At 41.0% G+C, this 27197-nt stretch overlaps 2 protein-coding genes across 15 annotated transcripts in view; one reads left to right on the top strand and one right to left on the bottom strand.

Moving 5' to 3' along the window:
• Window positions 1-25207, top strand: part of GREB1L (GREB1 like retinoic acid receptor coactivator) — a 137519-nt gene extending 112312 nt beyond the window's left edge. For 7 of the 11 annotated variants that reach the window (XM_027675395.1, XM_027675414.1, XM_027675377.1 and 4 more), the window contains 16 exons: window positions 550-683; window positions 2051-2390; window positions 5433-5548; window positions 5920-6164; window positions 7180-7742; window positions 8223-8325; window positions 11263-11418; window positions 11625-11764; window positions 13461-13622; window positions 13928-14135; window positions 14828-14993; window positions 15951-16178; window positions 17601-17742; window positions 18835-19035; window positions 20781-20919; window positions 22467-25207. In XM_027675395.1, coding sequence (XP_027531196.1) covers window positions 550-683; window positions 2051-2390; window positions 5433-5548; window positions 5920-6164; window positions 7180-7742; window positions 8223-8325; window positions 11263-11418; window positions 11625-11764; window positions 13461-13622; window positions 13928-14135; window positions 14828-14993; window positions 15951-16178; window positions 17601-17742; window positions 18835-19035; window positions 20781-20919; window positions 22467-22630 — 3207 coding nt within the window. In that variant the 3' untranslated portion in view covers window positions 22631-25207. The remainder of the gene's footprint in view (window positions 1-549; window positions 684-2050; window positions 2391-5432; window positions 5549-5919; window positions 6165-7179; window positions 7743-8222; window positions 8326-11262; window positions 11419-11624; window positions 11765-13460; window positions 13623-13927; window positions 14136-14827; window positions 14994-15950; window positions 16179-17600; window positions 17743-18834; window positions 19036-20780; window positions 20920-22466) is intronic. The other 4 variants (XM_027675464.1, XM_027675456.1, XM_027675430.1 and 1 more) reach the window with 1 other exon arrangement.
• Window positions 25208-25851: 644 nt separating this feature from the next.
• Window positions 25852-27197, bottom strand: part of ESCO1 (establishment of sister chromatid cohesion N-acetyltransferase 1) — a 33626-nt gene continuing 32280 nt past the window's right edge. For 2 of the 4 annotated variants that reach the window (XM_027675487.1, XM_027675497.1), the window contains exon 12: window positions 26373-26847. In XM_027675487.1, coding sequence (XP_027531288.1) covers window positions 26700-26847 — 148 coding nt within the window. In that variant the 3' untranslated portion in view covers window positions 26373-26699. Of the gene's footprint in view, window positions 26848-27197 lie in introns of all 4 variants that reach the window. The other 2 variants (XM_027675477.1, XR_003533010.1) reach the window with 2 other exon arrangements.

Raw genomic sequence — 27197 nt, 5'->3', positions numbered from 1 at the left:
CCAGAGAACATGCTGTGCTTCCAACAAAGACCTCATGAAATTTGAGACACAAATATTCTGCCTTTCTGATAACTGTCTGCAGATTTACATTCCAGGAAAAAAATTATTAGTTTCTGTTTGCCATTAGAGGTGTATAGAATATGAAAATCAGGAACAACTTTGGAAATTAATAATCCTTCTCTTTTCAGGTTCTACTTAAAATAGAAATGAGATGACAGTTGTCAGTAGATATAAAGCCTGAGATAGGGAGTCAGAAAATAATTAGCAGGATTCTAGAAACCCCCTGCAGCCACAGGTAGAAGATATGTTAAAAAATTTGCAAGAAGCAACACCTATCTTTGCTAGCCATAGACAAATAATAAGCTAAGTAAAAATAAATTTACATTTTATTGTATTCTTTGAAACAAATACATAACCACTAAAGCAGAATGGATAAAGGAAAGGCTACTTTTGTTTGGTTTTGCTTTCCACCTATTTTTTTTAAATTAGACAAGAAATTAAATTTGTACCAATTTTCCTTATATTTTTTGCTATTTGTGTACGGAACAGGATGATGCAGCAAGTGAAGACAAGCTATACTTTGGTTTGAATGAATACAGCAAATCCCTCCAGTGGGGAGTCACAAGTCCCCTTTTGAGATGTGATGAAACCTTTGAAAAAATGGTCAACACACTTTTAGAAAGGTAAATAGTAACGTGGGAACTTGGGATTCTGCTTATTTGCCATCTTAGATGTCTTTATGAACCCCATCACGGGGGGGGATGAAGACACGATGACCTTTGAGATTGATCCTGGAATCCATGAATTATGTGCAATTTTTATTTTAGTGAAAAATTTAGTGCTGTTGAAGAAGGAGGGGATATCCTTCGTTTGTTTAGACAAGAGATTGGGCCTGTTCAGCAGCAATGTGAGCTCAGCTGTGCTGTTCTCCTCTTTTGGCTAAGCCCTGACTAAGCTGAGAAGGTACCAGAGGTTTCATAACTCACCATTTCTGGTGTCTCTCTTGTTGGGACTGCTAACACACTTGGCAGTGGTGGCCCAGGTGAGGCACATAATTTCAAAAATGTAATTTTTGTTATTTCACCGGTTGACTATGATTTTGGTTCCTGCAGCTCAGAGCTTGTTAGTACCCTGTAAATGCCTGAACAAGCTACTTTCATGGCACATCTCCAAGATATAATTTCAGTGCACACATTACAGGAATGAAGGAAACATTGTCATTTCCAGCAGTGTGGAGTTAATCAGCTCTGCATATCAGCAGGACAGATCCCTTCAATCTGTAGTTCTCATATCTTGATATTGTAACTGTAATGGGATTGTTCTGTCTACAATATCTACAATACTGGTTTTCCTATTTTAATTAGGTCAACATAATAATTATAAATATACCTATATTAAGTAAAATACAATATCAAATGTGTTAAATTTGCAACATAAATGAATAATTAAGCACACCATTAATATTTATTATTATCTACAAATATGCAAGTAATGAATGTGAAGAGTAATAATAATAAGGTTGGTTCTTTAGGCTTCTAGCATTTCTGGTCAAATCCAACAGAAGTGGTCACAATGACTCTGTTTCTGTTCTTAAAATGTGGATGGGAGAAAGGGTGAAGGAGGATTTGTGTATGTACAAATAACAATATCAGATTAGGATGAGAGTAGAAATTAATGGCAGGATATGTTTTTGTGTCACAGTTTATCAATTTAGCCTCTGTTTTTAAGAAACTGGGCTATTCTGTCTGGGTGGGTGAGCCATTCAAGCTTACAAGCTGAAAACATTGCAGACATTTTTGTGTAATAAGAAAGGCTCCATTTGTTTTAGTTGCAGAAGTGCAGTGGATACTTTTATGGTAGGAAGAGTAAAAAGTGTTTTAAAAATATAATGATTTAATGACTGGCTTATGGTATCCAAAGTGAATTACTGTACGTACTGGTTAACACAACACAAAACTTTCTTCAAAGCCATGCGGTCCTGGGCTTTGGCTGATTTTTAGACATTACTGTGATTTTGCATGTGCTAATGTAGAGCTATATCTCCTCAAAGGTACCCTCGGCTGCACAGCATGGTGATTCGCTGCTACCTTCTCATTCAGCAGTATTCCCAAGCTCTGATGGCTCTCACCACCATGGCATCACTGAGAGATCACAGCACACCCGAAACGCTCAGCATAATGGATGACCTTATCACTTCTCCAGGAAAGGATAAGAATGGCTGTGGCCACATGCTTGTCATTAGGGTGCCCTCAGTGCAGCTGGCCATGCTGGCCAAGGAGAGGTTACAAGAAGTAAGAGACAAGTTGGGACTGCAGTATCGTTTTGAGATCCTCCTTGGGAATCCTGCCTCAGAGCTTACTGTTGCAAAACACTTTGTGACACGGCTGAAGGTAGGTAGAACCTAAATATTTGCTTGTATGCTCACTGTGGTCATCTGACTGTTGTAATTGCTTTGTGTTTATTCCCACATGTTTATAGGTTAATTATTTTATAGGAAAAGGATGTGTGTCCTGTATCTGTCTCTGTTGAATGTATTTCTGTACTTTTGAGCATAAGTGATACAGAAACTTGGATCAAACCTGAATTGTTACTGGTCCATGGAGTCAAACACCAGATGTTATCTCACTTCTTAAAGTTGAATAACAGCATGCACCAGATAGGGTTCATCTCTGAAAGCAGAGCTCAGATGTCTGTAGGCAAACTAACTATTTCCACCAACTTATCTGTCTGCCCAGTGTATCTGTTATCTGCTCTGTCCGTCCATCTTCTGCCCTTCTGATAACTGGTAAAGTATGCTGTTTGTCATAGATTTCTTTTCTCAAACTCCTGTATGCTGAAAGCCTCTTCTGCCCAGCATACATGCACCAGGCTAAACTTTTCCATGGATTTGCAGGAGCATGGTTTAACTAGCCACACCCACTTCCTGAATGAACCTCACTACATTATGAAATGTGTGAATTGTTATATATTAATATTAGTATACATTAAACAAAGAAATGGGTTGCCCGCCTTAAGTATCAGGCTGAAAGTAGTACTGGTTATCTGTCCTGAACCTTGCTCTGTCACAGAAAGATTCTGTTTCTACTATAAGTTATACAGTGTATTCAAAACCACACAGAAGAGGAATGAATTTTGTGAGGCTTTCTTAAAGAGCTTGGCTACAGCCAAAGGCAGATAAAATGTCCTTTAAAGAAGTTACGAACACTGCTTATCAAACCTTATCTGCAATGGGAGAGGGAAAAGAGGAAAGTAGTCATAAAATGAGAAAATGACAGATGAGATAGCAGCTCCGTGCTGATGGATTTTTTTGGATAGGCATTAATTCCAACCTTAAATCATTCTAGATTGAGTTCTGTGAGGGCTTCTTTGAAATCCTTTGCCATAATGGGTTGCAGCCCTTACACAGTGCTGGAACAGCCTGTGAGGCCTTTAAAGCAGATCAGGATTGACTGTGGAGCTGTTGCAGGTGAATATTCATGTAGAAATTGGTCTGGAATAGAGGAATTTTATCAGAAAGAAAATTAAAAACCTTCTAAATAATTCTTCTTATTCCTCTCTCCAAAACATAAGATGCATTTTTGGACTAAACAAAGCTGTAGGATTCTGGACTTGTTTCTTTCCTTGCAGGTTTCTAGAAAAAAAGCCCTCAAATCTGAACCATGCAAATGAAGGGAGTGAGGAGAGGAATTTAGTTGCCCAAATATAAGCCTGTATTGTCTTTTTAGGTGGGGTGTCCCAGTAGCACTTTGAAATGATAAAGGTTGCCTCTGAGTCATGTGCTGTGCTACCATACCTGCTAGTCTGGTGCCTGAGATAGCACAGGACATCTGAAAAGGTGTGAGCATATGTTTGGGAAACTGATTCCCATTATAAAATTCATCAGCCATGCTACTATTGAGTCTAGTTTATTGCAGACAATTTTGGTTTAGTCTCCATGCTGCTTGGCATTTGTTCTGATGTTAGGTGGAGTACTGAAGCTGGAGGACTAGAGCAGGTGGGGAGCTGATTGCTGCCTGCTTTCACTACAAGCACCCAGGCCCTTTTTTGGGTGTGTGTGGGGAGAGAGCAATACAAAGCCACTGAGTGCTTTCTGGTGAGGCTGGGGCTCAAAATGCTGGTCCCACCAATAAATGGTCTTGGCTTCAGGGCGGGTGAGACTTCATCATAACCTTTTTCAGGGACAGGGAAGGAAACTTTATAGCTCTTAGTGACCCCAGTTGAAAAGTTTGACTTAGCCTCCTTCTAAGAGGGCATTAGCAGGGTATGTGGTGCCACAGCAGGGCAGGGAGGGTGGGCAGCTGTCTCTGCAGTGCTGGTGGCTGGACTGTTCCTCTCTCAGTCAGATGAGCCTGCTGGCCAGCCAGCCAGGTCATTCCTCTCCATCAGGGAGCTAGAGGTACAGAATGAAAGAAGAGATGGAAAACAATTTAAATGACTATTTTGCTGACTAGGGATGCTGTCATGGCATAGTCTTTAAGTTTAACATGAATCAAACTGTTTGGGAGGAATTCAGAAGTGAGGAGCCCTGAAGGCTGCACCTCTCTGCCCTTCCTGAGTAAAATGGTCAAGAAATATATCTTCTGAATGCAAGTTTACAGCTCAAAGCTCCAGGCACTCAGGCTTCTTTTTAGGTCCTTATGCCGGCAAAAAGAAAATCAGTTTTGTATCTCCCCGTATTTCAATTTCTAATCATGCACTTGCACAGAAATTTCCATCATTGGAGAGGCAGGGTGACACACAGCCAGACTAACCTCATTGAGCCAAAAATTATCTCTCTGCTGCCGAGGCTGCTTTACCAAGTCAGAAGATATTGCTAAGTCACTGGAGAAATAAATTTTTTCAGTAAGCTCTGCTGAACCAAGGGGACTGAAGGGTATAATGACATGGGACCAATGCTACCAACCTTTCCAGTGCTAAGGGAAAATGCTGCAGTTTCATGGTCTCGGGCCTTGGTAGACTGTAGGTGAGGAGTCCTTTCTGGTGGGATTAACCCCAGTGAAGGGTAAAATGTTTTTCTTTCATGCAATCTTTCATTATATAGAATAATTAGGCAAGGTTCTTTGAACCATTTTGACACTCCACTTGAAAGTCTTACTTTAGCTTTACATTAATTCAAAGACCTTTTATCTGTGCCAGCTTGAAATTGAGGGCATCAACTGCATTTTTCTCTGACAGATCACACTAATACACCAGACGTATGTTTCCAGCAGTGAATAACATATGCTATACTTCCCTTTGCTTTGTATTTAATGCTTAGCTAACAGTTGGCTGCCATAAAACAAATGCATGCCTGTACCCAAGGTCTCCTTCCAGTTGGCTGTTGAGTAAGCAAACCCTGTATACAAAGAAAAAACTGGAACTGATGAAGAAAAATCCAGGTGAATATTTAGAAGAAGTCATTTAGACGTCACTGGAATTTTCTCTGTTCACAGGCTTGGAGGGGCAATGAGCAGGATGACTGGATTCCTCGCACCTACCAGGATCTGGAAGGTCTACCTTGCATTGTTATTCTAACTGGCAAAGACCCTCTGGGAGAAACTTTCCCCAGGTGCTGTTATTACTCTTTCAATATGATTGTTTTCTAGCATGTTTAGATGAGTTGGGGGGTGAATAAGGGGTTTGATACCATCTGGCTATTTTTCACAAAAAAAGTGTATTTTTGAATACTTTATTTGGTAACTGTTTAAAGTTTTGGAAAGTGTAGTTTATGAAAACTAATGCTCCTATACTGTGTGGGTCAGTAAGTGACTGTGCAAAGTACCAAGGAACATAACTTATGTGATGAATATTTAAAAATATTTTTATATTTATGGACTAATAAAATAGTTCATGAATATTTAGTAAACAATTAAAGATAGGGAGTATTTTTCAAAGCCAGACAAAACAAAACTTCATTTTTTCTTGTGTTGGATTTTCTAGGTCGTTGAAATACTGTGACCTTCGGCTAATTGACTCAAGCTACTTAACTCGTACTGCCTTAGAGCAGGAAGTAGGCTTGGCATGCTGCTACGTCTCAAAGGAGGCAATTCGAGGGCCTATTGTTGCTCTTGACCTTAGTGAGAAGGAGCAGGAGAAGGCTAATGGTAGTGAGAATGACTCTGATGAGCTGCTGATAGACTTGGACCGACCCCAGAGTAATAGCAGTGCTGTCACTGGAACCTCAGGTCAGTTATTCTGCTGTTGGTCTGAAAAACAAATTTTTATTCCTACATCACTGGAAGTTGAATGCTAACATTAAGATGTTTACTCAAATGTGGGTTGCTTAGCTGTATCCTGCTGCAGGCTAGACAATGAAATGTTAGTTGCAGATTTTTCCCACGGTGAGCAATTTTCCCGTCTGCTGCTAAAAGAAGATGGTGTTTCAGTGGGAGGGATGGTATGCCATAGCTAAGGGTGCCTTGTGATTTTTATTTTTAAACTTACACTTCACATTTGGTGCTAGCTTTGTCCAGTGGATCCTGAAAAGATCTTAAAAATCAGAATAAAAAAGGCTAGTATAAAATTCTAGCAATAGAAAAATGGTCTGTAACTGGAAGTAGCTATGGGTGAGAATGGATATTTGCCTCCTTGCCAAGACCAACAGAACGGTTGGGTCTTGCCCTACCTCTTCAGGCATCAGTGAAGCCTCACCTCTCATCAAGCTTTCTTTTCTTTGCATTCCACAAACACTTCTGGGTCCTTCCCTTTGTTTCCCTATGAGTTTGAGGTATTAAGACAGCTGAACTGGATCTTTGCCATGCAACAGATCTTCCCATACACTGACTAAACCTGATTGGTATGGAGAAGGGAGCAGAGCCCAGTTCACACAAAATAAATGCTCTGTTCTTCATAGAAAGAAAGGTGAAATGGATCCATGTATACAGTGTTTTGTTAAACTTGACTTTCAGAAGGTTGTGCCACAAAATTCCAAATCCTAGATGCGAAATGATAGCTCGCATACAGAGCTTAGGATTGAAGCCTTGGACTCTCAACCCTGTAGCAGTAGGGCCTTTGCCTCTCCAGCAAGAGGGATAGATGGATGTAAATGATTTCTTTTTATGTGGTAAAACACTGACCTAAGCCCCAGCAGCACTCATTGAACAGAAGTATTTGTGGGTTAGCATTGTCTCATAGATCAAATGAATCATGTTTTTCTTATGTCAGTCACTATCTGTTCAATGTGTGCTCTTTGTTTCCCAGGTTCCCTGGCTGACAATGGCGTGAGCTCCTCAAGTGCAGCAGACAAGTCTCAGAAGCAGGCACCATCACTTAACTTTCAGGCTGTGGCACACAGCTCAGTAGATGAGGGAACTTACTCCAGTTTTACAGCTGGAGAGACCCTGAAACAAGAATGCGACTCCCTGGGTAACCAGATGGCAAGCAGCACCACTTCGAAACTGTCATCACTGTCTTCAGTCTCCCAAATGTTTCAGTGGCCTACCCATTCAGCCAAAGACAGCAAGGCCCTCCGTGTTGCCCTGCCACGTATTGTCATCCTGTCCAAAGCTGCCTACTGTCTCCTGAGCTCGCAGAAAAGTGGGAATTTACCTTCCTCCTCTTCCCTCCTGCCTCATGCTGATGTGTCTTGGCTGAGCTCTCTAAGGCCTCTGCTTCACAAGGACATGAACAGTGAAGAGCAGTCTCTGTACTACAGGCAGTGGACAACAGCCCGGCAGCACCATGCGGACTTCAGCAATCAGGGTGAGGCGTCTGGCGCCAGGAGCTTTCACCCCAGGCGACTGCTTTTGACAGGACCACCACAAGTAAGAGCACATTTCCTTCCTCTTGCCTTTTTAGCAGTCTGAGAGGGCCAGTGATGAGAACTGTAGGTCGTACTGTAAAGTTGCCCGCAGTAATGTGTTTCAAGGTCAAAAGCCAAAGTCAAATTTTAACGCTAAGTCCATGCTGGAAGTGGTAAGGAGAGGAAGCGCGATGCTGTATGTCATCTTTTAGCCTAAATGAAATACATGTGGGTGGCACCTGGTGTAACATTGCCATGAGCAGGTCAGGAGAGAAGCAGTTATCACTGCCAATTTCCCTGCATACAGAAGCGACACAGGCTGTGGGCCAGTTGTGCAATTGAGTAAAACTGTTCAGCATAATGGGGAATATTATGTCTTGCAATACTTTCAGGCAGAGCTGAAAACAGAGCTTTGGAGTAAGCCCAAAGGCATTTATCCTGAAATTTACCCTTCCATCATTCATTGAGTTGGCATTTAGGCTTTTTTCCATCTCTGGCTCAGGTCGGAAAGACTGGTTCATACTTGCAGTTCCTAAGGATTCTCTTCCGCATGCTGATCCGGTTGCTGGAAGTGGATGTGTATGATGAAGAAGAGATTAATGCCAGTGAGTATTTAGTAGGCATTCTTAATATGCATCATAAGGAGCCCATGTTATGCATTATTTAGCAGTGAAATTTTTAGGCTTACTGAAAGACTATAAATTACACCTACTACATGTCCTGTCCATTGGTGTGTAGCTAGACTTGCTCTAGGTGTCTGTATATATTTCAATATAGATTAATAAAAAAGTAAATTTTATATTGGGCTTAGCTGAGAGCTATTAAATGTGTTTTGGATTGATATATTTGTATAGCACTAAAATGAAAGTGAGCACAAAACTGTGAATGTAAATGGGCATCTGCCCATGTTATCTACCCTTGCAAGTTTTTAAGAATTGAGTGCTTTTAAGCAGACAGGACATTTAACACTTGTGTTTATTTATAAATTATATACCAATTTTCAGTTAGACTATATCCTGTCTGCAATTTGCAGATCTTATTCTGAGGATGAAAGGGAAGGGGAGTCTCTTTGGATTTGTGCTCATTTGACAGATCTCACAGATCAATTAACTGCTGTGGCAGGACTTTCCTTGAGAAGAACAAAACCTTTTAAAAATTATTCCTCTTCATGGTGTTCTTTACAGAAGTCTGTGGTTTTTGTAGTGAAGTCTCTACGGTGCATAACTCTCATGACCATTAGACTGGCATCCTGAAAATGTATTGTTGTCGACTGGCATCCTGAAAATGTAGTTGTTGTCAAACCCTTGAAAAGGCTAATCTGTATTTCTGTTCATACAACGCTATTAAAGGGGGTGGCGAAGGGGGGAGGAGGGGAGAAAAAAAAAGTATTTTCCTTTGGTTTGGAGCTTTGGGGGTAGTTATTATCTCATTATTTGAACTAAAGTACTCCAGAAACTTGGGATGAAATATCAAAATTTAAGAGACATTCTGCCTGTTGTGATCAGAGCAATGTGTCACACCCCTGCCAGGAATGCATGGAACTCCATCATGAGAGCAATTTGGGTTTGGTTGGGGTTTTTGGTTGTGGCTTTTTTGCTCCCACTCCTTCTGTTGGTATGCTTCTCCAGATCACTAGTGTTCTCATTACTGAAAAAATTATTTTATTCTCCAACCCAAAGATGTTTCTCTCCCAATTATAAACATTCTCCTTTGGACCAAAGAAAATACTAATTTAAATTAAAATACTTTTTCTCTTCTTTGAGGCTTGCTTCTTTAGTGTAGTCAGGCAGCTATCTTACCCTCTCTCAGCATTCATCTAGGTAGCCTGGATCTTCTTACAGGATCCTCACAAGTGACAGGCCCTTTATTCTCCTTATCAGTTTGGTATTCTTGCCTGCATATCTATTTTCAATTTATCCTTCTGGTGCATGGATGAGCAGAACTGAATGGGGTATTCTGAGGGATATTTAACCAACCCAGCCTACAACAGCTCATGTATTCCCCTGCCCCCACTGAAAGCCCTGTGATTGATGAAACCTGTGATTGCGCTGGTCTTTTCCATTCTCCCATTTCACTGGCATTGATACATAGCTTGTACTACTACGTTCCCCAGCAACTCAGTCATCTCCAACTGAGGTGCTCCCAACCAGCTGCAGAAGTGCTTGCTATTAGTCCTTGATTGTACATAGGACTCACATTTTTTCTGCTAAATATCACCGAGTTTTTGTTACAGTTTTTGAGGGCATTGAATTCTTTCCGGCTGATCTTTGATTCCTTCTCCATGTTGACAATGACTCTTAAGAGTGTGCCACCAGCAAACTTAAGCAAATTTTTTGTTTAAGCTGGTGACATTAGTGGCAATATTAAACAGTGTGCCCCTCTACCAATCTTTTAACTTCTTTGGTAATCTCCATCTGCCTTAATGTTTATGATGTTACATGCTGCCATCTTCTGTTTAATCAACTCTTTCAATTCACTATCTTCATTTTCTTCAGTTGTATTAATAATTTGTCTTGTAGTATCATACCGAATACTTAAGTCCAGAAGGAGAAGATGCATTGCATTTCCTTTGTTCAGAGAAATAGGTATCTCATAGCCACATAATGAAAGTAACACAGGACTTCTTTAGTCAACCTTTGTTGAATTTTATCACATTTATCATTTACTTCAACAGCTTTAATTATTTCCTTCAGCCTAATTTTGAATATTACCGAGGTCAAAGTAATGGACGCAGAGCACTGTAGATTACTGTGACTTCTCTTGCATCAGACAGGGTAACATGAGCGTGTGCTTATCTGTAGACCCAACCTTCATTTCACCTGAATTCACTTTTCTAAAATGACTAACTTCAGTTACACACCGACTTTTGTGTTCTTCCATCTCATTTTAAACTGAATTGGCTGACGTTCAAGCTGCATTCTGAACTTGTTTTCTTTGACCAGTGCTTTCTACTGTTCCCATTGCTTAAATTTGGTTTTCTACTTTGGACTTATCTCTGTTGGATCAAAGCAAAAACATTTCAGATGATCCTTGGTGGCCACACCCCATTCTGTAATAGGAGCGTATTTTTTACTGCCTTTATCATGTACCACCAGCTACTAGTTCATATATTTATGCAGCCTCTTTCCTTGCTTTCATCCTTCTGCCTTCGGATATTTTGCTTCTCATTTACCCAATGCTCTTAGTTCCATCACAAAGAGGCTCAAAACTACACCTGTACCTTCTGCACAAATAGGACCATTCATTTGAGCATGTTATGCTTAAACCAAAGTGCATAATACCTCAGCTTGATGAGGAACAGAGTTGAAAAATACCTAGAAGGTTCCTTCACCTGCACACAGTTTCTAAGAAATTGCCATTTCTTTGAAATGGCTTTGTATGGATTGTAATTTCAATGGTAACATTTATGATGTTCAAAGATGTTGCTGCGCGCGCACGCATGTGTGTGTGGTAAGTTCCTGTGCAACTGAAAAGCAGCAAACATCACATAAATATCATTTGGTGGGTATCTGATACTGCTTACCTGAAGTGTGTTGTTGCAGATCATACAGAAAACAGTGAAATTACTCAGTCTAGCAACGACCACTGGCCAGACATTGAGGTCTTCAGCAAAATATCTTTTGACCTGAGTGTACATGACCCCAAGTACAGAAATATAAGTCCTGTATACACAGAACAACTCTCAAGAGTGAAACAAGGTAAGTAAAATGCAAACTTTTTGAGGAATACTTTCCTACAAAGAATCAGTTTTTATTGGTTCAGTTGAACACGAGTTCACAGGAACCTTAAATCTCCAAAATTATATAGAACAAAACAATTTGTGGGTTCTTTACAGTTGCTCCTGGGATCACAATCTCTGTTTTTTTACCACTCTTAAATTTCTGTTTCTTTTCTTTTTGCACAGAAACCAACAAGGAAGCAAAATCAGAGGAACCTAAGAAAAGGGAGACTGTGTCCATGATGCTGACTAAATATGCAGCTTACAATACGTTCCATCACTGTGAGCAGTGCCATCAGTACATGGACATTAATCCTGCTGCACAGGTTGGTGTCGAGGCCTAAAGGTAAATTGCATCCTCGTTTTTTTTTCTGTGGTCTCTCCAGGCATACTGCTCTTCTCTCAGGATTCGTGCTTCCACCTTCCCTGAGATGGAATTGTTTAATTCTTCCGTTCTCAGGGGACATATTGAGCTACAGACCCAGGAGCATTAACTGTGTCTGCTGTGTTCTGAATGAGCAGTTCCCTCCAGCTGCCTCTGGCAAAGGGTGAATATTGTGACAAGTTGTCTCAAGCCAAAGCATTATTCAGCCTGCCCAGAGGGTTTGCAGTATCCCAGGGGAGAAGACTGTAAAATTAAGAGAGATGCTTGTCTTACCTAAAAGCCAGCCATCCACATGTGTGATGGGAGATGGGAAGGCCTTTCTTCCTCCTTTTGTAATTAACTGTGCAAGCTTCTCAGCAGTAGCTTATGAGTCACTGCACATAAATGAACATTTTTAACTGTTCAGTTAAAAAACTTCTGGTTTCTAAAACAGTTACGCTCGCAGGAGACTGGTGAGTAAGATTATTCCTGGTTAATAGCTCACACATTATTCCTTCACCACCAACAACAGTTTACTTGGAAGTTTCTTATCTCGAATCATTGTTTCCTTGCTTGCTAATCTTTTCCAACAGCTTGCTATTAAGGTATCACAGTGTGGACACACCGACATGGCAGTGTACAATGTCAGTTACCTCGGCACAGCACCAGCAGGTCTGACTTAAACCTCATGCTTCATTAAGTATGTTGACAGAAGCAAATCCTCCCCAAGGACATCTGTTGTTCCCTCCACTCACATTTGTGCATGTGGTCAAACATAACTAGCAGTAATAAATATAAACATCTACTTTATGTGCAAGTGTGAGCTGTGTACATAGAGTTATGATAATTGAGCTCAGGGAAATCACATGTTCAAAGGGGAGATGTTGGACAGCAAGCATTATGAAGGGAGAGAGATTCTTAAATGCTTTAACAGAACTTAAATAAAGTCCCTTGCTTTTTCCACCTTTATTTAGGCTAATTTCAGTTTTTTAGTAAAGATTATAGAAAACTCACTGGTAGGAGTAAATGATTCAACTTTGTAGTAAGATAGATGTTTCTGAAGGATGAAATCTTATCAGATATTTAGGCACTTGGTATTCACTTACACGGTTCTGCTATACTCTCCTTTGAGTGACCAAAGCAGGCGTGGTCTGCCACAGGAAAAATACCATACTAATGCAGCTGTGCTGCTGCTGATCTCTCTGTATGGCAGTGCACACCCCCATGCTACACTGCTCTTTGAATCTTTTGGGGAAATCTATTTGGACAGTTTTCTAGTATGTATGTGTGCGTGTGTGTATGTATGTATGCATGTGTGTGTGTGTATGTGTATATATATGTATTTATTTATGTATATTTGACTTCTTGTAAATAGTGATAAATAATTCCTAGCTGAAACAGACTTCAGAGGAGTCCAGTTTGCCAAAGATAATTATTGGTACAGAAAGCTGATTCTTTTAATACCAAGGCTAGTTACATGCTTAAATAATGTGCCTTATGGTGAGGAAAATAAGAATATTGTAGAGTTAACTTCAGCTACTGAAAGAGAATGTTTCAGATGTTCTTCTCTGATGGCTTTCAGCACTGTAGCTGTAAGAACAGGTTGCCATATACTCCTTATACCTGCTTGCAAATCTTTTTTGTTTGTTTGTATACAGGTATCTGATTCCACTCTGCACGCATTCACGTTTTCATCCTCGATGCTAGGAGAAGAGGTTCAACTGCATTTTATAATCCCGAAGTCCAAAGAGAACCACTTTGTCTTCAGCAAGCAGGGAAAACATCTAGAAAGCATGCGACTCCCACTCGTTTCTGACAAGGTGCGTGTGCTGCTTTTATCCATCTGCTGAATGCAGTCAACTAGAGATACATTTGCAAATTAATGAGGGGAGATTTTTTTCCGTTTTCTTTTTGTTTTAAAGTTCTTTGTGTAATCCTTGCCTGACTGTCCTTAGAACTGGAGTTTATGAGGACAATCATCCCTTTTTCCATTCCTAGTGTCCAGTTCATATGTGTTGCAATGATCCGTAGTCTTAAAATCTGGTATAAACAATAAGTAAATAAAAATCTCTATCAGGAATAGCCTGCCTTTTACCTATTGTTGCCAAAATATGTCCTGTTTCAGCAGAATTTGAATGCAGTCAAGAGTCCTATCTTCACTCCATCGAGTGGACGTCATGAACATGGCCTCTTGAACCTCTACCATGCCATGGAAGGCATCAGCCACCTGCACCTCCTTGTAGTCAAGGAGTATGAAATGCCTCTCTACCGTAAATACTGGCCCAACCACATCATGCTTGTCCTGCCAGGCATGTTCAACAATGCTGGAGTTGGTAAGAAACACTGTCCATGCATTGCTGTGAAGGTATCAAAATCTATGTTGGATAATGTGGATCATGTTGTTGAAGGAAACATTGCAGCAACTCTTCACATTCATGCTGTAATAATAGCAGGAATATGTGTGCAAAATACAGTGATGGGGAAGAACTGCTGTCAGGGACATGGAATATATGTTTCTATTGATCACTGCTTTCTCAGTTTAAAATCTGATGTTTCATGGGCCATATTCACTCATTTTACTCAGCCCACTGTGTGAATGTCCATTCTATATGTCGTATATGTGATTTTTCAAATTGCAACTCTTTAGTTAGCTGAAGGTAAATATTAACTGCAACTGAACACTGGGGCTTGAACTTTGGAATTTCTTTTCATGGATGCTGAGTTTTTCCTGCAAAAGGTTTTAAGTAGCTTCAGTTTTAGAATCTCAGTCCCTTCTTGGTTTAAGTTATTTTATTAATGCCCACAAAATTGTGTTCTGCAGAGTGTCTTAAAGCGTCCAGTCTTCTTGGCATCTGCCTTTGAGATTTACTCACACTGAAAAAGGGACATACTGATTTCTTCTTAAACTAAGATGTTAAGAGCACTAAAGTTCACAAAGGGTAATGACTGCAGATGCTCCTGTAACCTTTCTCTGGGAAGAGTGATAAAATCTAATAAAGACGTCTTCTTTATGGTATTTTGTCAGGTGCTGCCAGGTTTCTTATTAAGGAACTTTCCTACCACAATCTAGAACTGGAACGAAACCGCTTGGAGGAACTGGGAGTCAAGCGCCAGTGTGTGTGGCCATTCATTGTGGTCATGGATGACTCCTGTGTCCTGTGGAACATGCACAGTGTCCACGAGCAGTCCAGGTAAGTAACCACCACGTTGGCGTCCTTGCACTGATCCAGCGCAGACAGCAGTACATCTGTGACTTAGGCTCATCTCCAGCATCCGACAGGGTGTGAAAGACCAGACAACTGGAAGAGCTGGGGAGCTGGAGCTGCTGGAAATGTACTCGAGATATTGCCATGCAAAAGCAGTTTTCGGCAGGGGCTTTGACGTAGTAACACGAGGCTGCCTGTCCAAAGGGCCTCAGAAAGGTCATTATTCACTCAATCATTATTACTCAAGTAGCACAAGAGCTGTACACTTAGATGTATTTATGATATATTTTAGATGTATTGTCTAAAATGCAAAAGTTCAGCTCTTTCACTCAGAGCAGTAGGAAGGCTGTACCTTTGTCTTGCTGACCACCAACATTCAACCTCCTGCTGTTGAACACTTCCACCTGATTGTACCCTGACATCTGTGTCAGTACCATCAGCAAACCTCTGCTTGTGTTTGTTCTTTGCCTAAAACCACTCTCGCTTTTAGTGACTACTTGAGTGATTTCTCAATACGTTACTTCCCTGATTTGTTTTGATTCAATTTATGTTTCTCAGTGAAAACAGGTATTTTGGGAACTTCAGCTTTTTAGAAGACATTAAGCTCTTGCCCTTCTCGGCACTTGTACTATCCATTACAGAGAAAATACCCTTCCAGAAATGGTGTGTAAGGAGATTCCTTTTCCCTTCCTAAACTGCTGTGTAAGACCTTATTCTGCTGAAAGGCTGATTTTCTTAATGGCTACATTGATGGGATAAGATTAGTTGTCTGTTGTTTAAAAAGTCTGCATTTATGTACATATTTTTACAGCATTTTAACATTGTCAACTGTTACTGGAATTTCCTGCTCCTTTTTTTACACATATATGTATACATATGCAGTGTATGTTATACAAAAATAATAAGATATCTTTGTATGTTGTATATGTCCATGTTTTGCAGCCGGTCCCTGGAGCCTGGGAGTTTTAGCAAGAATGTGTCTCTGAAAAGCGTCCTCCAACACATTGAAGCCACCCCCAAAATTGTTCATTATGCAATACTAGGTGTTCAGAAATGGAACAGCAAGCTGAATACCAGGAAAGCAAAGGCTCCATTCTCTAGGTGCCATGTGCGTGATTTTATACTGCTCAACATAGACCTGACCCAGAATGTGCAATATGATCTAAAAAGGTAGGTAATACATAGATATATATATTGGGAAAATAGTATGTTGACATGATAAGAGTCTTGTCACAATATTTCTGAATGCTGTTGAGATAAACAGAAAGATCCTGTCTAGGTAATGAGTGCACAATCACAAGAATAAAACACAGGGTGATATACATTGCATCTGAATGAATAAGCCAAAAAAACCCTGGGAGAGACAGACCATGAGGCAAGGGCAGGGGAGGGTTTCAGAGAATTGAAAAGATGGGGGAAAGAACAAATTTCAGAAGAAAAAAGTAACAGGGAGACTAAAATTAGAAGAAAGGAGCCAAAATTACATCAGTTACAGAAGAGTGTGGAGCTTCCAGCATGCCTCTCTACCAGGCAAGAGCCTGTTGTGTCACTAAGAACAAGTGTATAGGAAATATTTGAGCCATTCCTATGTCAAATGCTGTGAGGAGGGATTCCTTGTGTTTTCTGCAGAATCAGCCATCCTCCCTGTTGCCACTTGGGTTTGCAAGAAAAGCAGATTAAAAAATAATTTTCCACTATTTCCTTCCTTCTTCTTCCCAATCCTCACCTAACTTCATCCTAAAGCATTTGCAATAAAGCACTGACATAATGTGCCTTTACTGCTAGTTCTCATCACAGACTGAAGCAATAACCAGTTCTCCTTCTCCCCAGACTAGTGAGTTCAAAATAAACTCTGTCTCTGCTGGCCACAGATGGCCCTGGGGCTTCTCACCCTGGGCTCCTGCTGCTGTTTTCAGGGATCCTGTATATTTGAGCAAGGAATTGTAGCCTGTCCGTGCAAGCTGGTGTGGCTTCCAGAGCTCTTGATTTCACATTCTTTGTCAGGTTGAATCATGAGATGGGAATCAGCCCACAGAAGTGAGCAATTACATTGTAAATAGCACAGGACAAATGTTACTTCTCAGCTGCTTTGTCTCCCATAGCCAAATATTTTTTAAAGCCACATTTATCCCCTGATTGCAGTTTATGAAGAAATATGTCATATCGAACTGGCTTGTTCAGAAATGGAGGTTGGTCACTGCAGAGCCTCTCTCAGTTCCAAAATATATATATAAAAAAACAACAACTAAAAAGAAATAAAAAAGGAAAGGGTGGGCAGGAAATGGTTGATGTCGGTAAATGACGAGGATGAGAGGATGAGCCAGATTTGGTATGGGGAAGAACTATACAGGCACACTGCGAAGTGAAGACTAGTTTGATTTTAAGATGACCAGCAGTTGCTTTCCTACACCAGGAGCACATTGAAGGAATGAGTCTTCAGAGGTCCATAAAGAATTTGTCCTGGCACCACATCAGATGGTCTCCAAAAATCTCTGAGCCCATACCGGTGCATTTCAGCAGCGGGTATGTGAATGCTTGCTTATGCACAGCAGCCACACAGCTGGTTTAGTGATCTTGTGTTTTAATGTCCAGGTATTTTTGTGAAGATGTAGATTTTAATCTGCGGACAAACAGCAGTGGCCTCCTCATCTGCCGCTTCAACAACTTCAGTGTCATGAAGAAACATATTCAGGTTGGAGGACAAAAGGACTTTGTCGTTAAGCCAAAAATCATGGTGAGTGTGGAAGTATGCTCTGTAATACATAAGGGGTAAAATCAGGACCTGTTTCCCCTCAAAATAATGAATTTTCTAGTCTTTTAGATTTATTCTGTCCTTATTTGACATCTGACATTCATGGCTTACTCTGTGGTAGGGCTGCCACATCAAAAATAGAAAATTATAAATATTTTGCCAATTATAAATTACTAACGAAAATCCTATTAGAAGATGGACTGGAATTGGAAGGGTTTGGTCAAGCTATTCAGTGGTATCTCTGATGGAGGAAGAATTTGCAGACATACACTCTGATCAAAAGCAGGTAAATTGTACTGGACTCAGTTTAAAAAATGTTAGCATAGCCACTACTTTCTGGAGTTTGCTAGTTTATGATGACTTCCAGTCCTTGTGCTTCCTGACAAGAAGAGGCCTGAAGAAAGGCTCTGAAAACTAGAACCTTTTGAAATTCACTCAAGAAATCCAAGTATTTATAAAAATATACCACATATTTTATGCAGAGTATGTTGCACCTATGCTAGCTTTAAACGGAGATGTATTTCAAAGGATTAGATTTTATCTAGGAATCTTGTATTTTGTGTTCCTGGTAGTTTTAAACACATCCCACACCATCCCTCTTTTAAAAAATCACCTCCATACTTCAAGATTCAACTGACTAAACCCTGGTTTTGAATATTTTTGAAAGTAATTTTCTGATTTTCCTTTTTCTTGTGGTTGCAGTGGAATCTGTAGTGACAGATTGGCCTATGAGAAAACTCCACAGAAAATATTTTTTATGGATGACTCCACACAAGGAGTCTGTCATTTCCTGTAATGTCCAGGAGTAAGACAGGATGAAGGCAATTTGAACTCCCTGTTTTCTATCCCTTTTTTAGGCAAGCAGATATCCACAGAAGTACTTAGCAAGCACAGAACAAGTAATTGATTTATTTCTATGCTGTGGTGCTGTCAAAATCGAGTGATGATCTTTGATCCTTTCCCCCAGCTTTCTCTCTCTACCTGCTCTGTCATGGCGATCCCTTCCCCAGGTAGAGGAACTCCTGCAGAGCAAATACACTGGGTTAAAAGGGGTTCCCCTTGGTTTCACTGCAGGTTTCGGAGAGCGTGGCACCAATAATGCCTCTTCAGTATGTCTGTGCCCCTGACAGTGAGCATACATTGCTGGCAGCCCCGTCTCAGTTCCTTCTGGAGAAATTCCTTCAACATGCGACATACAAACTCTTCCCAAAGGCCATTCATAACTTCAAGAACCCGGTATTGGCCATTGACTGCTACCTGAACATTGGGCTTGAGGTACAAACTATTTACAGGGATAATGGGGATGAGTAAATGCAAACTTTTACTTCAGTATCTTTCTTGTGTGGAAAGCCCCTTCCATTAGGAACCTTCAGCATCAAGGGTGGTGTTTGAAGACTTTGGTCTCAAACAGATTCTGCTGTTGGAGGTAAAGAACCAATCCACTGGAGGAGCTGGTGATGAAGCCTCCAGCTGGCTGGTGTGGGTAGAGACGAGAGGTCTGTGATGAACTAATGTGACTGCTGGATTGTGCCAGGTCCTTCTCTTGGGTCACAACAACCCCATGCAACATTGCTATAGGCTTGGGGAAGAGTGTCTGGAAAGCTGACTGACGGAAAAGGACCTGGGGGTGCTGGTCAATAGCCAGATGGAGATGAACCAGCAGTGTGCCCAGGTGGCGAAGGCCAGTGGCATCCTGGCCTGTATCAGGAATAGTGTGACCAACAGGACCAGGGAGGGAATCATCCCCTTGTACTTGGCATTGGTGAGGCCAAACCTTGAATCCTGTGTTCAGTTTTGGGCCCCTTACCACAAGAAAGACATTGAGATGCTGGAGTCTGTCCAGAGAATAGCAACAGAACTGGTGAAGGGTCTGAAGCACAAGTCCTGTGAGGAGAGGCTGAGGGAGCTGGGGTTGTTTAGCCTGCAGAAAAGGAGGCTCAGGGGAGACCTTATTGCTCTCTATAACTACCTGAAAGGAGGTTGTAGCCAGGTGGGTGTCAGTCTTTTGTCTCTTTTGCCCGGTAGCAAGTGATATGATAAGAGGAAATGGCCTCAAGTTTTGCCAGGGGAGGTTTAGATTGGATATTGGGAAAAATTTCTCCATAGAAGGGGTTGTCAAGCATTGGAACAGTCTGCCCAGGGAAGTGGTGGATTCACCATTCCTGGAGGTATTCAAAAGATGTGTAGGTGTCGCCCTTAGGGACATTGGTTTAGTGGTGGGCTTGGCAGTGCTGGATTAACAGTTGGACTCTGATCTTAGATCTCAATGAGTCTAACCTAAACAATCCTATGATTGTATGATTTGTAAAGGAATTGTGTCTGTCTGAAATATTATTTCATACAAAGCAAAAACCTGAAAGCGATGCCATTCTTGACAGAACTTGGGTATTCATCCTTTTTTGCTTCTCTTTTTATGAACACAGATTTCTAGGGAAACTAGGTTTTTGCAAATACATTTTAGGTGTCTGTAGGCTGGGAGATTAGAATTTTTGAACCCAATGGTCAGTTTGAAGTGGGTCCAAAGCAGGGTGAACATCTAACAGGGGTATTGTTCTGACAAATTTTATGAAGGTCAGTGGTAACGTAGAGAAGATACACAACAGCTATCACGGCACTGAGACACAGGAGAGCTGCAGTGCTGCGAACCACAAACTTCAGCAGATTTAGTACTCATGGAGTTTGCTTACTGTGTTTGACAAATGTATCCTTATGGGAGCAACCCATGCAGTCTTAACAGTCATTATAAGCAGGTAATTTTTAGAGAAGCAGAAAATGAAACTGAATTGCAGAGAGCCCTGAAATAATGTGTTGCAGACTTGGTGACCAAATCAGAATCTAGAATTTTGTCCCATATGTTATTTCCTCAGGGAATTTGCTCAATACTGTAGTCCTCTTGGACTGTATTTTTACCAGCACCACCTGACTCACCTGTTATCACTAAGTTATATTCCATTCCACTTAAAGACATCCTTAGACCTTTCCAACACAAGTGCTTCCTTTCTTTCCCCTTTCTGTTCCAGGTGGCTATATGCTATATTAGTTCTCGCCCACACTCAGTCAATGTCAACTGTGAAGGGGTGTTCTTCAGTGGACTTCTGCTCTATCTCTGCGACTCCTTCGTTGGTGCAGACCTCCTCAAGCGGTTCAGGTTTCTGAAAGGTAATCTCATTGCTCTGCTTGGCATCCTGGGTGTTTTCCTGCCAAGTAATAACAGCGTGGAGGAAAAGGGAAAGGCAGAGGAATAATCAGCTTTGTTAAACAGCTCCATTATTTTCACAGTTAGTGCTGCCATTGTTTTCAAAAGAAATAGATGGAGTGGTTTTTTGGGAGTGTATCAAACCTGTTCCTGTTGGTAATAAGCTTAGGTAAGCTTTGACAAATTACTTTCATTAGGTTATAAGTGACATCAAATTAAATAGGTGCAGAAAAACCAGAATCCATGGAAATCAGGCAGTTGCAGCCAGCAACCTGAGAGTTTAGAGCATAGGTGTTACTGATGAGGACAAGAAATTCTGCTCTGGCACTCAGTCCATCTTCACTACTCTAGATGGGTACAGCTCTTAACTGGAGGATTATAGGGTCTACCCCCACCAGAACTTAATAAACCTCATAAAAACCTTTCTTCATCTTTTTGTCTTAATACTAACGAAGAGCAAATTGCCATAGGTATTCAGTAATGCTGAAGTGTGTTGCAGAACTCCAGTGCATTTGTGGTGCCAGGGGTGAGCTGTTTCCCATCTTGTGCTGACTGAGGATGGTGCGCATGCAGGGGTGCCGTGGGGATTACCCTCAGCCAGTCCCAAGAACTAGGTTTTGAAGTTTGCTCCTGTACCCTCTTTGGCCCTCCAGGGCAGGGGCAGAGGAGGAAGGCACAAAGATGTGGTGGGGGTTGGTGCTGGTCACTGCCAATTTCCCAGAGCTGATGTGTGCCAAATGTTGCTTCTTGGGCAAGGGGTGGTTTCTTCACAAAAATGGGCCATGGACCTTCCCTTGCTTCAACTGAGCAGAGGAGGGATCTGAACCAAAACTTTCTGTGTGTCAGGTGCATGGACTGGAGCACAGAATAGAGCAAGCCCTGAAGGTGTTCAGCCCTCCTTCTTATTAAATGTCTGTGTGTAACACCAGGAAGTTTGCACATTTGTTAAGCCACAGAGAAATTAAGGACTCTTACAGTGCTTTACCAAGGGCAGCTCTCATACTTAAGGAAGTCATAGCAGATTTTCTTAAGTCAGTTGTGGGACTGATTTGGCTTAGTGGAATTTCATTATTGACCTTGTACAAACCCTTATGTCCCATGAAACAAACAAAAAGTAGGCTTTATTCTTTTGGCATAATTATCAGTAGTAATGCAAGGATCTTGGAGTCCAGTTAATGTTCTCTTTGATATTAGCAGCCGATGATATTAACACTGGCTGATTGTCAGTCAGTGAAATTCTGTGATATGGAGCAGACCCAACACCATGTTTGCTTTTCCCTGTCCACGCCTTCCTGCAAATTCACAGAATTCACAGACGGACATCATTTGCTGTTGTCTTGAGACTCACACAACTGATCCGATACTTGACTGGATGGTTATTGGTAGACCCTTCTAATAATACTTTTTTCCTACCTAGCAGCGGAGATTTCTTTAAAATATCTTAGGAAAATGAATGAAGGAAATGAGTTGTTATTGTACCCTGAGAACCTAATGTACTTTTCAATTGAAGGTGCCACCCTGTGTGTCATATGTCAAGACAGAAGCTCATTACGGCAGACAATAGTCCGGTTGGAGTTGGAGGATGAATGGCAGTTCCGACTTCGGGATGAGTTTCAAACTGCTAACAGTAGTGATGACGAACCACTCTATTTTCTTACTGGACGCCATATATAAGCCTTGCTAAGACATTGCTAAAGAAAAAAAGAACTTTTTTTTTTAAAAAAAAAGTACAATCACTGTGGAGCAAAGTGCAACCGATATTTATCTAGACTGCTCTAAAGGATTCCCCACAATTCTGAAGTAGGCTTTATTCCTTGGGATAAATTACCACATCAGTTATGATTCAAAGGATCTTGGATTCCAGTTATTTTCACATCAGTCACAACTACCAACACTAATCACACAGCCAACCAAGCTGTAGGATCTGGGAAGAGGATGTTGTTTGGTTGAAGAAGAATCCTTTTAATATTCAGCTGATTTAGGGGAAGAAGCTGCTCTCCTCTTGCAGCTGCTAGCTTGAATGTGTTACATGAAATGCACCCCAGCATGTGGGATTTATTGAAGATAGGTGGAGGAGAGCCCACCGTGTCTCTTCAGCTCTGTGCTGTGGTACAGGAATACTCAGGGGTTTGAAACTACAATATAAAGTAGATATTTGTATTAAAAGGAATAGCCTTGTTCTCTGTGCAGTGTTAGTTTAAAATTTGTAATTGTGTACGTATTGAAACTGTCTTTGGCAAAATTTCCACAGGTGTTCGAAGTTTACTACTTAAACCTGAACAAATGGGCGAACACATGATAGGCACTGTGCACCCCAGTTCTCCTAGCAATGTAGGCGCCCCCTCCTCAACTCCAGGGACGAAGAAAAGGCTTCTCGTAGCTGCTCTCTTTTCACTTAGAGGCCAGAGTAACTTCCCAGCAAATCACCTTCAGTTTCTCACTCTCCTTAGAGCTTTGAAAACTTGCGGTCCATCCTCCTTTGCATATGGAAACGTGTCCTCCCGTCCGTCCGGTGCCTTTGTGGTGGGCTGTGCGCAACTCACTCCCCATTTCCTTTACACTCAACTCCAGTTGGCTGCAGAACTGAGATTAGGTCTGTTGTACCCATATATGAAGCAACATACCAAAAAACGTTCAGGACACTAATGATGCCTGAGCTGGATTCAAGAGAAACAGAAGGTATTCTATTAGTAGCTCCGGGGGGGAGCAGGGAAGAAGTCCAAGGGAGCTGGGACTGCTCACGAGAGACTCCAGAAGCAAAGATGTGTAAATGCATCACCTAACACTGTCATCCCTGTAAATCTGTAAATACTGGCTATGCAGCAGCCGCACATTATTCTACTTACAAGCGCAATACTTACTGATCCTTGTTAAGGTGTTCTGGAAGGAACTTGGCGTCGTTGCATTTGTTTGTCAGGGTTAAATCGTAGCAGTCCCCTGTTCCCCTCGCACAACTGGCAGGCATTACCTTGATGAGGTTTCCATACACACACAACAATCTTTCTGCACATCATGGCCCCTTTATTAAAAGGAAAAATGCAGAGTGTTTTTTAAATGCTATTCATGAGTATGAATTTACACCCCAAAAAGCAATGAAATTACCACATCTTTATACCTGACCTGCAACTCATTGGAGAAGGACCTGCCAAAGCTGCATTTTTTTTAACACATAGTGTTAATTAAGCAACTTTTTTTATCTTGTGAAAAGAGATGTTTACAGATGAAAAAACATAATATATTTGGCAGAGGCCAAAGGAAAATGGTTTGCATATGCCTGTGTTGACGTAGCATATCTCCGATGCTGTAAATTTAGCAAATCTCAGATGAATATCCCATCTCTGTAAAGTTATTTTTTATTTTCCTTCAGACACAACCTGCCTTATCTATTTTAACACTGGGAAGAAGCAGGGATATAAAAGATACTTCTTGAAGCGCTTGATACACACATGAATGTATTCCAGTAGTTCTGGTTTTGCCAGAAAGGCTTAAGGCCAACCCCGACTCTTAGTGTGGTTTAGAAGTGTCAGGTATTACATGTTAAGAAATGGGTTTTTTTTGTTTGTGTATTTGATGTTTGCACTAAGTTCTTAAAATTCCAGGTGCTGAGACTACTAGGAGGAATTAGCCTGCTGGTGAAGCAGTGCAAAATTTTCCTGAAGGTTGAGAGTGCATTTAGAAAATCAGCATATTTGCCTGCCTTTACCAACTAACAGTAAAACCATTTCTTCAGTGCTCTCCCCTGCAGAAGCAAGGAGTTTTGGTAATGCTCTGGCCAGAGCACACTACACCAGCCCAAACAGTGCAGGCTTGTCCCATGGAACACTGTAACCAGCTGCCTATGAATTCCTGGGAAGGAGACCCTTGTTTGACAGCCAGATGATTGCTATCCATTTTGGTTTTAAGCCTCGCCATCAAGGCCATTCTTATGAATGTATTAAATTGGCTAGCATTATATCTTACCTGTAGATGTTCTTGTCTATTCACAGGTTAAAACTGAATGTAAACTAAGATTTAAAGAATCATATGCAGATGCTTTTTGCTTAACTTATGTAATTGCTTTTTGTGACTTTTGGAAGAGGGTTAAAAATGTTGCTTTCCTAGTGTAAAGTTTTCTTAACCAAAAACTTGGTGAATTTAGCTTCACTAGTCATTCTACCTCATGTTATTGTTTATGAACTGAAACTGTCTGAAGTTGTGGCTATGGTATGTTTATAATGTGCTTTCATTAAATTTGATTATATTAAGTTACCATTTCAGACTGCCTCTCTCTTAATGGGTACTGTTCTTGCTTTCCAAGCCCACCAGAGGATCACTTCTAGATTTCCAGTGAACCTGCTGCACCACTTTTCTGATGAAGCCCTTTACAGGCTGCTCACAATCCCCTTGAAAATTACATGTGGCAGCTTGGAAACAAACACTCTACAGACCAGAATTCATCACCATTCTGCTACTCCAGCTTTAAGCACTCGAGTATTGTTTTGGAGGTGGTGCAAGTTCTTTACTTTAGCTCTAGCCCAAGGTTAAGGACAGTACAACATAAACAAAGTGTATCCTAACTGCACAGAGGTTCCAAAATTGAAACAAACTGTAAGTTTAACCCTAATTCTTTCCCATCTCAGAGTTTTAAGCTATTACTCAAGGCTGAAGGCATCTCCTCTCACCTTACCACAAATCCTGTATAAGGATAGTATTGATCTGGAGCTACTTGGGCACTGATCCTTGGGGGTTGATACAAATGCATTGTCACTAAGGGAATTCCTATCCAAGCAGGTTTGAATGCCACAACTGTGTTCTCCAGAGACTGCATCAAAACACACACTGACCTTAGCCACTTTTTTCCCCCAGGAAAAGTATGAAATACACTAAAGATTCATCACACTTAGTATCATACAGAGTAACTTTAAAAAAGCTATCAAGTATTTTATTTTTAATCTATCTACATTATGTACAGATCAAGAAAGGCCACAGCAGTTTTTCAACATACAAACCCTTTAAAAGAGAGATTTATGAAGGAGTGACAAGTATCAAAGTGAAGTCCACTAACAAAGGTATATACTCAGTACAGTACTTGAAGAATGACGAGTACACCAGTCCTTGGGGTTTTCATTCCACCTTTTACTCCACAACTAGTCTGGGGGAGAAGGGGACAGGGGGCACAAGATTCTGATGCTGCTGACACCAAGCAGGTGCCCTGGCATCTGGCAGGGTACAGGATGCACCCCTGAAGCCACCATGCAGTCCGTGAGGGTTGATGCCCACCACGACTGTACCGTAGCGCTTCCTGCCTCAATGCAACTGGGCACAGCCTTGAGCTCTGTCAAACAAGCAACCAGTAGCAGCTCCCCCGGCTGCGGGAGCTGGGGCAGGAGACCAGTTACAGTGCCAGGAAGCACTGGTATATCACCTCATTAAGAACTTCAGCATGTACTCATCAGCGAGACTAGAGTCTTTGCATTAGTTTACAGTCCACTATGAACAATTTTCTGCTGCATGTAAACATGACTAACTAGATAAAATACAATCAAACTTCTGTAAAAGTTAATAAAATATCTTTCTTTTAAAAAAACAAAGTTAGCCTATTACTGCATTGTTTACAGTTTTAATAAAATAGTACAACCTTTCGGTTGTTACCAGTCCTGAGTTCACTGTAATAAAAATGGCCCTGGCTTCTGCTGAAAGTCTGCACCCGCTCAGTACGGTTTGGCAGAAGTCTCCCAACAAAAATGGAATTCCTTCAGAGCAGTTAAGTCTGGTGCTGTCCATTGAGGAAGTTGTATACCAGGAACTGGCCGGTGCCACAGTACTGTGTTGCAAAGAGTTTTCCATCAGGAGTGGGGTCAGAGAAAGCGATTTCTTCCTTACTTAAGTACGAACCATATATGAAGTTGCTCCTGTTTTTAAGAGGGAAAAAGGGGGAAAAAAAAAAAAAGGTTATTACCCTCAGGGAATAATAAAAAATATTTATGCTACTAGGCCACAAACCATTAATTAAGTCACATAGACACTGAAAAGGAAGAAACTCTATCAGGAGGAGATGGCTCTACTTATAGGATCTATCTCCTTCCAAACAGCAAAGAGGAGCACTTGTTCTGGAAGAAGTTTTATAAGGTTTTGGTGTTCTAGAAGGAACGTTTGTATAGAGTGATTGCATCAAGAGTTCAAATTCAGAGTTTTTTAAAAAAAAAGTTTGAATTCATTCCAACTATTTTTTTAATGGAAAAGAGACTGCTAGGGCTGTGAC

The sequence above is a fragment of the Neopelma chrysocephalum genome, unplaced genomic scaffold, assembly GCF_003984885.1.
Source record: "Neopelma chrysocephalum unplaced genomic scaffold, ASM398488v2 Primary Assembly neopelma1_22, whole genome shotgun sequence".
Classification (NCBI taxonomy): Eukaryota; Metazoa; Chordata; class Aves; order Passeriformes; family Pipridae; genus Neopelma; species Neopelma chrysocephalum.
The sequence above is the reverse complement of the archived record's forward strand: the minus strand, read 5'-3'. Positions and strand labels throughout refer to the sequence as shown.